We start from the raw sequence: 12,628 nt of genomic DNA on the forward strand, positions 1-12,628 counted from the left end.
GAGAGAGAGAGAGAGAGAGAGAGAGAGAGAGAGAGAGAGAGAGAGAGAGAGATCAACTACAAAGGCCACATGGATGGTGCATGGTCCTATTTATAGGAAATCCCAACATTATGGCAAATCCACCGACACAGGGAAGAGACTGCTGGATTCTGAGAGCCTTGGTATGGAGCAGGGGAGGAGAAAAGCATTGGTGTGATCTCCAATGGATGCAGTCTTCCCTTTCGGGGTGATAAAAATGTTCTGAAATTAGATAGGAGTGATAATGATTGCACAGTTTGTGAATGTTCTAAAAACCATTGAATGGCAAATCTAACTTAATACCGGTTTATACTTAAGACCAGTCGGACAGAAAAGCTCACTGCTATGCAGATCAGCTGTATACCTCTAAATTCAGGCGATAATATTTCATATTAAATCTATCTGGATTTGCTATAACTAAGGTGAATTTTATAGCACCTGAATTATATCTCAATAAAACTAGCCTTTTTTTTTTTTTCTTCTCTGAGACAGGGTTTCTCTGTGTAGCCCTGGCTGTCCTGGAACTCACTAGGTAGACCAGACTGGCCTCGAACTCACAGAAATCTGCCTGCCTCTGCCTGCAAGTGCTGGGATTAAAGACATGCCCCACCACCCAGCACTAACGCTGGTCTTAAAGGCCATATATGTAAATGGCAAATACATGCGTCCTCTGTAACAGTGGTCTGTAAGAGCTTGGAGTTGCCCATCGATGAGACACTTACGTAATCCACCACCAACTCCGCCTCTTCGTCCTCTCCTCTCAGTCTCCGCACGACCTTTTGGATGAAATCTCCAAACTTGGTGGCCATGTAGACATCTTCGTTCTGCAGCTGAAGCCCTCCGCAACTCTGTCTGATCTCTTCCACCAGCCTTAAAGTGAGGATCGGGTCACCTTACGTCCATTTTTACAGTTTCCTCATGGCCTGTTCACTGGCATTGGTGAAGAGGTTTGGAAACGATTTCTGCTTCTATCATACAAGATCATCTTTGGTGGCAATTACAGAAGATGTTAAGATTCGGGACAGACGGCACTTTCTGTTCTCACAGGAGTACCTGGGTTCTGTTATCATCCACATAGGGCAGCTCTTGACTGCCTCTAACTCCAGTTCCAGGGTGATCTGACACCCCTTCTGGTCTATGTGGGCACTGCAGGCATGTGATGCACATAAGACAAGCAGGCACACGCAGACATAAATTTAAAATATGATGTAGTGTGAGAAAATTAAAAGCCTGTCTTGCAGACAGTTTTTCTGTTTTTAACTTTAACCACAACTATAAATGAGATAAATTGAGGGGAAGATGTTTTTAACTACAGCAGAAATCTGTGGGCACATGAGTCTGTGCCTTTCAAATGAACTCAGAAAGGGAGAAAAAACAAACAATTTCCTAACTGGGAACATTGTAAGACCTGAAGGTAACAGGGAGTACTTTCTGTAGTCTACCTTCAAGAGGAAGCTGACCATTGGTTTGTATTACGTGTTTAACTGAGGTGCTCGGTAGCACCTATAGGCCAGTATCCTTCACAAGTCCTTTTCTGTCTTTCAGTGTCCACCTAACCATTGCTGTTAGCCAACCTTAAACGGGAAAGCTAAACCAGGTCCAGTGTGGAAAGCTCACCACTTCTGGCCCTCTAATCACTTATTTCCTGAAGAAGTTGGTGTACCTTGTAAGTTACTAAGATAATGACAACAGGGCTAGCAAGATGGCTCAGCTGATAAAGGAACTTGCCAACAGACCTGAGTGCCTGAGCCTAAGAACCCACAAGATAAGACTCCCACGGGGTTTTCTCTGACTTCCACATGTGTCATGGCATGTGATTGTGCAGATACACCCCAATGCTAATACATACATTTTTTTTTAATATTGACTTTTGATGATGTCATATGCTCTTGAAGTTCATATATTTGGTGAGCCCAGAATAACAGGGAGATGTTAGGGGAGTGGAGAGGATGGGAAATGGTCATCTTGGGACACTGGCAGAGGGGGTATGAGAATTAGTGTCCTGGGGCTGAAGAGTGGCTCGTTGGTTAACAACACATTCTACTCTTGCAGAGGGCCTGGGCTTCGTTCCCAGCACCCATGTGGGCAGTTCACAACGGCCCTGTAACTCCATCTTCAGGGCATCTAGTGACCTGCACATGCAGGGTAACTGCGCACACATGGCATTCACTGACACAAGCACACACAAATAAAATAATAATAAATCTTTTGAAAATAACAATTAGAGACATTAAAGGAGATGCAAAACAACCTGGTTGGTGACAAAATGAATAAAAAGATCTGTGCGTGTGGCCACGGAAACAAGGGAAAGAATGAAGGGAAGGAGCTGTAGTAGACACACCGAGCGGAAGGGGGTGAGCGTTCAGGGGTGGCGGCTTTACCTCACAACATCCATTGAGCTCGCTCCAGATTTAAAGAAGTCTGTGGAATCCTCAATCACAGGGACGTTGCTTAAAATTCGAGCCCAGATGACCTGCACAAAAAGGACCACTTTTCTAAAGAAGGACCATGTGGCCACTGCATCTGAGAAGGGGCGACCTGAGCGCTCTGTCGCTCTGTCCCACCAGTTTGGCCCAGTGGAAAACGATTTACAATTATGTGTGAGTTTTTGTCTGTCTGGCTAGACTAAAAATAGCCTTCAATCTGGGTTTCTAAAGGTTTCTCTTTACCCTTTGTGTCCCAACCGGGATTCAGCCCCAGGACAAACATTTTGCATACCAAAGCAAACTGGCTTCAGGGTTCTTCCAGCATCCCTCAGTCCCTACCTGGGCAGGGCATGGCTGGCATTCCACGACTTCTGCCCCTGAACTTTCCAAACCAAGGGCTAGTCTTCCCCTCCCCCAGAATCTCTTCCCTATATAATCCAGACTTTTGAGTCTCCCCCACCCAACTTCTCTCTCTGCCCGTCTCCACCTGCTTCATTCCCCCACCCCCTCCTTCCCGTGGTGACTTCCCTGAACCCATCCTGTGAGGTGAGTGAGGTCTGAGAGCTGCTTCCCAATAAACCTGCCTTTATAAACTCTGGCTTGAACTGGCTCATTTCACCGGCAGAGAATTACTTACCACCAAGCTCGCCCAAACCCTCCAAGCCAACTTAGAACAGAAAAATAAATCTCTATATGCTGTGCTTCTTAACCACAACTTATACAGAAGGAGGAGATAAAGTCACACTCCCACTGCTCTAAGGACAATTAGACCCAGCCACAAACAGGTGCGGGGTTTTCGAGGAACGAGTCCGTTTCCAAGGTACATCACTTGCTCACCTTAATGGTCTCTGCCACCTTCAGCTCCTCGGCCGTAAGTTCTACCGCTGATGTCTCACCCGCGGAAAAGTACTGGGAGGCTGGAATCATCTTTCCGTCCTCAAACTGCAGGTTTCTCACCATCAGCTACAGAACGGCAGTAGGAAAACAAGCTGAGGATTCGGACCACCCAAGACCAAGGCTACCCGTGTTAGAGGGGTATAGAGACCGGCTTGTTTGGAGAATGCAGACATACGGTTGACCTGCTTCCCCGTGCCTAAAGGTCTGGGATGACATCTTCATCGTGGCAGAAAAAAAAGGCCAGTCAACTAAAGGGCCAGATGCCCTCCTATGGTTGGACAGTGCACTCAGGGAAAACCTGCATTCTGGTTACAGGTGCTTGGACTTGAAACCTCCTGAAGGATGCTATGGATCCCACTTCCCCACCTCCACCCCGTCTCCCACCCCCGAGAGGACACACCACTGCTGCCAGCATGCAGCCGCTGGCACATTTGGAGGCATATGCTAGTATCAATCCTGACAGAGCTGGGTGCCATTGTGCCTGCCTTACTGTTGCAGAATTGGAGGCTCAATGAAATCCAGTGATTTGTGTAGTGTCACTGAGGTAATAAATAACAGCTGGTTAAAGATCTAGCAGCAGCTGGGCACTAAGACACTGTAACATTTACCCTTAAACAATGGGGACTGTGCTGACTGGTTTTGTGTGTCAACATAACACAAGCTAGAGTCATCAGAGAGGAAGGAGCCTCGGTTGAGGAAATGCCCCAGTGAGATTCAACTGTAAGGCATTTTCTCAGTTGGTGATCAATGGGGAAGGGCCCAGCCTGTGGTGGGTGGTGTCATCCCTGGGCTGGTAGACCTGGGTTCTGTAAGAAAGCAGGCTGAGCAAGGCAGAGAAGCAAGCCAGTAAGCAGCATCCCTCCATGGCTTCTGTGTCTGCTCCTGCCTCAAGGTTCCAATCTGGCTTCAGTTCCTGCCCTGACTTCCTCTACTGATGGACTGTGATCTGAAAGTGTAAGCTAAATAAACCTCTTCCTCTCCAATTTGCTTTTTGGTCCTGGTGTTTTGTCACAGCACTAGAAACCCTGACTAAGACAGGGACACATCTGTAAAGGACAAATGCTCCTTTACACCCTTCATGGGGGAGCTGTCCGCGAGGCCCAGAGCTAGCCATGGTGGTGCTGGCCTAAGGAGGTGACAGCAGTGAACAATGGGAGAGGAGGCCACATGGGTCTTACTGGGTCTTCCTAATCACTGACAGTAGGAGACAGATGTGAATCTCTCTCCATGCTTTATAGACAGGGAAACTGAGGCACAGAGGGGAGAAGCAGCCTTCCCAAGCCAGCAGGTGGATGAGCAGAAGAGGTCCATATGTCCCCTTTTGTAACCACAGGTCTCCCTGTGGTCTCACTGCGAAGGTCCAGGAGCCATCGTGAGGAACCTTGTCTTGGGGCGTACGAAGGCCTCTCATCGCCAGAGATGTGGGGCACAGGCACCATGAGCCTTCTGTCTCTCATTGAGTGCTACAGGAAGCCATTCCCTAAAAACTGAGGTGATAGAAGGAAGACCACCAAGTGGCTTTGTACACTTACTGCTTTTCCATCATTCCCAAAAAGGACAAGGCCATTTTTGGTGACAAGACCGGGCTTCTTGGCACCTCTAATATCCAGTGGTTCTCCAGAAGGCACAGAACTAGTCAACAGTGATGAGCCGTAGAAAGTCACCATCTAAGAACGAGATCAAACCGGTGAAGTCAGGAAGTTAGAGCCACTGCCAGGGTGTGGGGAAGCATCACCTTGTACAAACATTGACGTTCACAGTGTTTTCTGCAGGAAAGCTGAGACACGATCTTGTCATTTTGCATTCATTTGGTGAGGCAGAACCAAGCATATCAGAAGAAATGTAACTTATATGAATCTCTGTAAATATGTGACCAGAGTCTCGGGGGTGGGCCAGAGACAGGCGCAGTGGTTAAGAGTGCCTGCTGCTCTTGCAGAGGACCTAGAGTCAGTTGCCAGCACCCTCATGGCCACTTACCACCACCTGTAACTCCAGCTCCAGGTGATCTGATCCCTTCTGGTTTTGGAAGGCTCCTACACACACACACACACACACAGAATAGTTTATTTATTCTGCCCCCCCATACATACCTGTGTACATGCATGGACATGCACTCACAATACATGACCTCACATACTACATCTATTTCTTCACATGTGCACACACACATGTGAACACATCTATACACATACAAGGTAAAGCTTCAAAAAGTTTCCCATCCAGGTGATAGGAGTGTGCATTTATCATGCATTCAAATGGTCAGAAAGAAGGCCAAGGTTAAAAGGAAAAAAGTAGTCTTTTCACTTAAAGGTAGGTTTTCTGTGTGTATGTTTGTATATGTGAGTGTGTGTGAATGTGTATGTCTGTGTGTATGTGTCTGTGTGTAAATGTGTGTGAGTGTCTCTGTGTGTGTGTGTCTGTGTGTAAGTGTGTGTGTCTGTGTGTGAATATGTGTCTGTGTTTGAATGTGTGTCTGTGACTGAGTGTGTGTGTCGGTGTCTGTGTGTGTGAGTGTGTGTCTGTGTGTGTGTTGCAGTGGGTTAGGTTATTGTGCTGGGAAATTGTCCAGATTGTTTTTTGTTTGTTAACTTGACACAAGCTAGAGTAATCTAAGAGGGAGCCTCAATTGAGAAAATACCTCCATCAGATTGGCCTGTAGGCATGTCTGTGGGCCATTTTCTTAATTAATGTTTGATGTGGGAGGGCCCAGCTCATTAGGGACGGTGCCACCCCTGGGTTGTATGAAAAAGCAGACTGAGCAGGCCATAAGAATCAAGCCAGTAAGCAGCATTCCTCCATGGCTTCTGATTCAGTTCCTTCCTCCAGGTTCCTGTCCTGACTTCCCTCTGTGATGGACAGTTACCAGGAAGTATAAGAAGACATACACCTTTTCCTTCCCAGGCTCCTTTTGATCAGAGTTTTATCATGTCAACAGGAACCTTAACTAAGACAGGAGTGAACTCAGGACCTCATGTATGTCAGGTAGTCACTCTACAAATGAGTGCCCAGGAACACGCACACTCTTCCCACACAGGATGGTGAGCCATGAAGGCTGTTCTAGGGGTCAGTTCAAGAAAACTGGAAAGGATGGTGACCAAGAGCAAAGATACTGATTTTTTTTAAGTTATTGTATTAGTTAGGGTTTTACTGCTGTGAACAGANACCATGACCAAGGCAAGTCTTATAAAAAACAACATTTAATTGGGGCTGGCTTACAGGTTCAGAGGTTCAGTCCATTATCATCAAGGTGGGAGCATGACAGCATCCAGGCAGGCATGACGCAGGAGGAGCTGAGAGTTCTATGTCTTCATCCAAAGGCTGCTNGNGGAAGACTGACTTCCAGGCAACTAGGGTGAGGATCTTATACCCACACCCACAGTGACACACCCATTCCAACCAGGTCACACCTATTCCAACAAGGCCACACCTTCAGATGGTGCCACTCCCTGGTCCAAGTATATACAAACCATCACAGTTATCATTTTATAAATGTTGGCTGTCATTTATTGGGCTGTAATAGTTACTATGTATTGAATATTTCCTACATACCAAGGACTATGTATTTACATGAATGGCCATATATTTGATTTTTTCTTTCTTTCTTCTTTCTTTCTTTCTTTCTTTCTTTCTTTCTTTCTTTCTTTCTTTCCTTCTTCCTTCCTTCCTTCCTTCCTTCCTTCCTTCCTTCCTTTCTTCCTTCCTTCCTTCCTTCATCCCTTCCTCCCTCCCTCCCCTCCCCCCTGTCCCCCATTCTTTCTAGACAGGGTCTCACTGTACAGATATGGTGGCCCTGGCCTGGAACTTGCTATGTAAACCAGGCTGGCCTTAAACTTACAGAAGTCTCTGTGCCTCTGCCTCTCTAGAGCTGCAGTTAAAGAAGGATTACAATTTAAAACCAACCTGAGTAATTTAGTAAGATGAGGCCCAAAGTGTAGTCCAAAGTGTAGTACTGTGGTAAAGTGCTTTCATCGCTTGTGTAAGGTTGGGTTTAAATACCAATAGTAAACAAACAGAGGGGGGAGAGGGAGGGAGGGAGGGAGGGAGGGAGGTGAAGACGGAGAGAGGAATTGTATGATGGAGATGTATCCCTCAAAAGAGTACCTGTCCATTTATCTCTGCCCAGGCTCCAGGGACCTTGTCATGACCTCGAATCCAGTTATGCAAAACTTCAGCAGGCTGGTCCCAAGAAATCTAGGTGAGCAGAAATATGGGTTGTGAGGCCTAGAGGTGACAGTTAACTTTTCTCTTCCATCGGGGAAACGAGTGAGGACACACATAGGGCCAGCTGACCCTGGGTCAAGAGCTGCCTCTGGGTCAGGAAATGGTCTCCTAGGATATCTATTGAGAAGTAGAGGGCTGTGACTTGGCTGTGTGTTATTGATGTAATTAATACCTCAGCGTTCTCCTTCTTCTGGATGCCTTCATATGTTGCCCCCTCTTCTGGCTGAGGAGTGCGAGGCGCTTTTCCATCAGCTATGAGTTGGACGGCTTCTACCTAAAGTCAAAACCAGTACTGGTATGAGAGACAGAGAGCCATAAAGGCATGGCCTATAGATCTGCTCAGAAAGTCAGGCTGTGGTGTCAACTGCCATCTGTGTCTTTTGGTCCACGTACATGCTGAGCCCATGGGGTATGACAGCTACTTTATGGAAGTTATCCCTTACAGACACCACAAGTATCCTGAAAGGTGTATATCACATTCCCGCTTTGCAAATGAGGAAGCAGTAATTTCCAGAAAAGTTGGACGACCAACTCTAGACTCAGCCATATTTGGTCAAGGATAGCTATGAATACAACTAGACACAACGTTATACAGAAACTAACTTAACACACCAAAAGGTTTTTTTTTCCCGATAACTCAGTTGCACATCTTTTAAGTGTGAACTTTGTAAAATACAGTGTCATTTCACAATGACAAAGGGTTTGCCATGCCTGGCAGGATTTATACTTTGGTATAAATGTGCCCACTCCAACATCAAGCCCGTACTCGAGCATGAATCCTTGATGGGGCCCAAGGTGAAGCTTCGGAGCAAAGCTCATGCTTGGCATATGCAAGGCCCCGGCTCACCCTAGAGAGACAGGAAGGCAGGAGAGGATGGGCCATTCTGTCCATCACGGTGATGTAAGCCATTCATGGTGTCACTGCTTAGGGACGTGTCTCACTTCTCTTCCCTGACACATTCGCTGGGAGGCCCATGGATGCCTCGTGCTATTTTGATTGTAATTATCAGTTTGGAGCACCTGCTGTGTGCTAAGTCCCTTATACAAATGATGACATTTCATTTGCAGAATACTCGTACAAGCCAGACAGTTTCCCACATTGTACATAGGAAGGAACCAAGGCCAAAGAGCAAAGGCTTGCTGTTGTCAGCCCATAAACCATCATTCTGTAGGTGGTAGAAGGTGGACTTGAAGACAGGTCTCTCTGCCGCTAAGGACCCTCTGACTGAATCGCTAAGGGACATAAACAAGTCTCACTCTTCCCTCACATCAATGATGACTACTTCATAGAACCTTGCTACTTTTTCCTACCAAATTCTTGTGGGGGTGGAAGTTGGGGAGACAACCAAATGGCATAGGAATTGCTTGCTGAATCTTTGAATATTTTTATGGATAAATTACTTTACTTCACAGTATAGATGAATGTTTGGAATCTTTTACTCTGAGCACATCTTAATAAATACTTAGTAATCACATTTCATCCTGTTATGTAGACTTAAGCAAGCATACCTTTAAAGGAAATCTAAGTTACATAGAAAAAAATTAAAATTTTTTTATTCTTCCTTATAACTAGTCATTATCAACACGGCTAGAGTATTTGGCAAGAGGATACAGCAGTTTAGTTGTCTTGGCCGTTCTCTCTTTGAAGAGGAACAAGTCATCGTCACAGACTTTCAAGCTCCAATTTACATTACAGGCATGTGCCACCATGCCTGGCTTGGCAAATTTGAAAAACAGTCATCCAATGTTAAAGGTTTGCTAAACTCATGCTGATGGTGTGAGTATACTGACCATGGCCTTGATCCCCTCAGGAAAAAGGAACCGGTTATAAAGCGAGTCCACTGTGTCATTGGGCTTGACGTCACACGATCTCTGAAGAAGGATGGGTCCTGTATCCAAACCATCATCTGCCCAGAAAACAGAAAACCCAGCTTTCTTATCTCCCATGATTAGAGTCCTGTAAAAAGAAGAGTTTCCATTTAAAATGCTGGCTGCTTGCATCAAGCAGAAAACTGGTCAGGTTAAAGGTAAGGAGGTTACATTGCAAACACAGAGAGTGAGTACAGTGGCCTACAGATGTTCATGCAGAACTCAGGGCCATCAGTGTTCGTAGAGAGCAACACCCCTATGTTTCTAGCACTGCATCCTCGTGTAGGTGTCGTCGTGCAATAATGGCTTGTGTGCATCTTCAAATGTGTCACAATCCGTCCTCACTACCACCCACTGACTGCAGGTGTTGGCTTTCTTCTTCAGGACTGCATCATTTTCATCCCCGCCTATACTTCCTACATTACACTCGATCATATACTAGGCAGAATAAGAATGAACAATGTCACAGGGTACTTGTGAGAAGGAAAACTGACTGTTAATGTAGAGTGTATAATTTAGTATAAATATCACTTAGAATTAGCTCCATACTGGCTATGTAAACTGTAGTAAGTGTCAGTTGATTAAATCATCGATTCATCCTGTATGCTGTGTACAGCCTATACTAAGAGAAATTCTTAGCTTGGCTCCATAGAGGCTTGTAATACAAACAAAAAGTTGGATATGTGGGCAGATATCTATAAACTCATCTTACAGAGCAGGCACATACAGAGAAGGTATAAAGTGATACTTTGGCAATGCCCTGAGTCATTTTTTAGATTTATTTGTATTAATATGTATGTGTCTGTGAGTAAATGGCATGTGTGTGCAGATGACCACAGCGGCCAGTAGAGGGAGCTAGATCTCCTGGACTTGGAGTTACAGGCTGTTGTGAGATATTGATTTGCGTGCAGGAAACAAACTCTGGTCATCTGTAAAAGCAGTGTGTGTTCTTAACTTCTGAACCATCTCTGGAGCCTCAACCCCTCCCTAAATCATTTGTGTTTCTCCAAGCTATCAAGCAAGCAACACCTAAATCGGTCATCAGATGGGTCTCTCTGGCTCTGTCTTTCTTTTAGAAATATTGAGGAATTATCATCACACTGTCACGAGCCTTGAGAATATCCATATGCTTTGACCCAATGATTTTGCACATAGAAAGAATTCAAAATGAAAAACAGATCCAAGTGCAAAGTGTATGTACTACTACTACTACTTAGAAAACCAAAAGGAACTCAATTCCTGGTATTAATCTTTAAATACCAGAGTATTTTTCAGCACATTTAAACCACATATAGATTTTTTTTTTATATATCCAACAATCTGATGCCAAGAGATACCAAGAAGGTGGCAGAAAAGAGAACAAAGGTAAAGGTGGTGGGAAAAGTCCAGATCAGCTTCAGCAGAGTGCACCATGGTGTTGGGTACTTATGGCCTGTCAGGACTCAGCACAGTGCACCATGGTGTTGGGTACTTATGGCCTGTCAGGAACTGTTGTTAAACAGATATGAGAATGTTGGACAAAATCTCTTTAAGAAGCTTTAAGTCAAAGGAAGGAGATGGCTGATAAAGAAGGTAGTTTCCTGTAACTCTGCATTTTCTTAAATATATTTGAGATCATTTGTATAAGAAGAAAAAGTTCTGAGAGCATCACGCACTGTGAAGACTATGAAGATACAGGTCAAAAAAAAAAAGTGCAAAGAAGTCCTGAGATAAGTCAGCATGAACCAAATTGATCTTATTTGTCTGACCACTGAAGCTTTGGGGACATGGTTACAGCCACTGGAATTCATAACCAGAGGCCATAGTTGGGGAATTCTATTCTTCTTCATGTAGTATCTCCAGCTCTCAGAGGTGTTCAAACAACCAAAGCAATCAGCCAGGATCTTACACACATACAAGGTATGTGTGCGCACACACACACATGCATGAGCACATAAGCACACCTGCGTGCATGCTAAATGCACGTGTTTATGTGGATGTATACATGTGAAGCACACACATATGCAAAGTCCAGAGACTGTCATCAAGTACCTTGCTCAGTTCTTCATTCTGGCTTTTGAGTCAGGGTCTCTTATGAAACCTTGAGGCCATTGATTCAGCCAGGCTGGCTGGCCAGTGAGCTCTGGGGAGCAAGCCTATTTCTACCTCCCTCTAGCTGGGATCACAGATGCAAGCCTCCATGCCTGGCTTTCATGTGGGTGGTGGGGATCTGAACTCAGGTCCACATGCACGCACAGCAAGCACATCGCTGACTGGGCCATCTCATCTCCCCAGCCCCAAGCACACCTCGTTTCTGCATCATGTAGAAGAGAAACAGAAAAGCCATGGACTATGGAAATCGAGCTGTCATCTTAGCCATTCCAAGGCTCACCAGTTGATGGCAGAAGCTCCTCTGTGCCTGGGTAGGAGTGAGGGGTGGTAGATGATGGAGCCATGCTTTGGGCTGTCAATGACATCCATGGGGATGAACTGTGTGCAGAAGGGGAGCACGTTGAGCTCAGCCCCCACCAACTGGTAGGCTTCTGCTACCTCCTTGATGGTTTTACCCTTGAGTCTCCATCGAGGGAACTTGAACACGGGAGTCCCATCTTTCTCTGCGGCCAAAGCTGAGCACACAAAAAAAGAGATTGTCCCTTTTATAAAAACCATGGTCTCATATTAACACACGGTGACATTGCGATTTCACACAACTTTTACAGGCTAAATACAGTGGGGAACAACTGGGATTATGACTAGAATTTGATGTTGTTAATATTGTATAAGGTTTGTCCCTAGAGGGACACTCATATATTGAATGCATAATGTATTTGAGTTCAAAAAACTGGTAAGTGGATAATATTTTCAGATTTTGATGAAAGGGTCTTTTCTTATTTGTTTGTTTGTTTGTTTTTTTCAAGACAGGGTTTCTCTGTATAGCCCTGGCTGTCCTGGAACTCACTTTGTAAACCAGGCTGGCCTCGAACTCAGAAATCTGCCTGCCTCTGCCTCCCGAGTGCTGGGATTAAAGGCGTGTGCCACCAGCACCCAGCCAGAAAGGGTCTTTTCTTAAAAGAACTTTCATTACACTTTTATTCATTTATTGTGTGCATGAGTGTGTATGTGTGTGCATAATGTGCATGTGTGTTTGCATATGTGTGTGCATGTGTGTACACATGTGTCTGATGTGTGTGCATGTGTGTCTGCATATGTGTGTGCAT

The 12,628-nt window shown here is 45.3% G+C and overlaps 1 protein-coding gene across 1 annotated transcript in view; it reads right to left on the reverse strand.

The window, feature by feature from the left end:
* Aldh1l2 (aldehyde dehydrogenase 1 family member L2) overlaps window positions 1-12,628 on the reverse strand; it is a 47,759-nt gene that overhangs the window by 24,261 nt on the left and 10,870 nt on the right. The window contains exons 3-10 of the mRNA XM_021174327.1: window positions 11,803-12,037; window positions 9,354-9,519; window positions 7,735-7,836; window positions 7,443-7,532; window positions 4,874-5,008; window positions 3,282-3,407; window positions 2,400-2,491; window positions 741-888 (exon numbers count right to left, since the gene is read on the reverse strand). Of these exons, the coding sequence (XP_021029986.1) occupies window positions 741-888; window positions 2,400-2,491; window positions 3,282-3,407; window positions 4,874-5,008; window positions 7,443-7,532; window positions 7,735-7,836; window positions 9,354-9,519; window positions 11,803-12,037 (1,094 nt within the window). The remainder of the gene's footprint in view (window positions 1-740; window positions 889-2,399; window positions 2,492-3,281; window positions 3,408-4,873; window positions 5,009-7,442; window positions 7,533-7,734; window positions 7,837-9,353; window positions 9,520-11,802; window positions 12,038-12,628) is intronic.

This window comes from Mus caroli, chromosome 10 (genome assembly GCF_900094665.2).
Source record: "Mus caroli chromosome 10, CAROLI_EIJ_v1.1, whole genome shotgun sequence".
Lineage (NCBI taxonomy): Eukaryota > Metazoa > Chordata > Mammalia > Rodentia > Muridae > Mus > Mus caroli.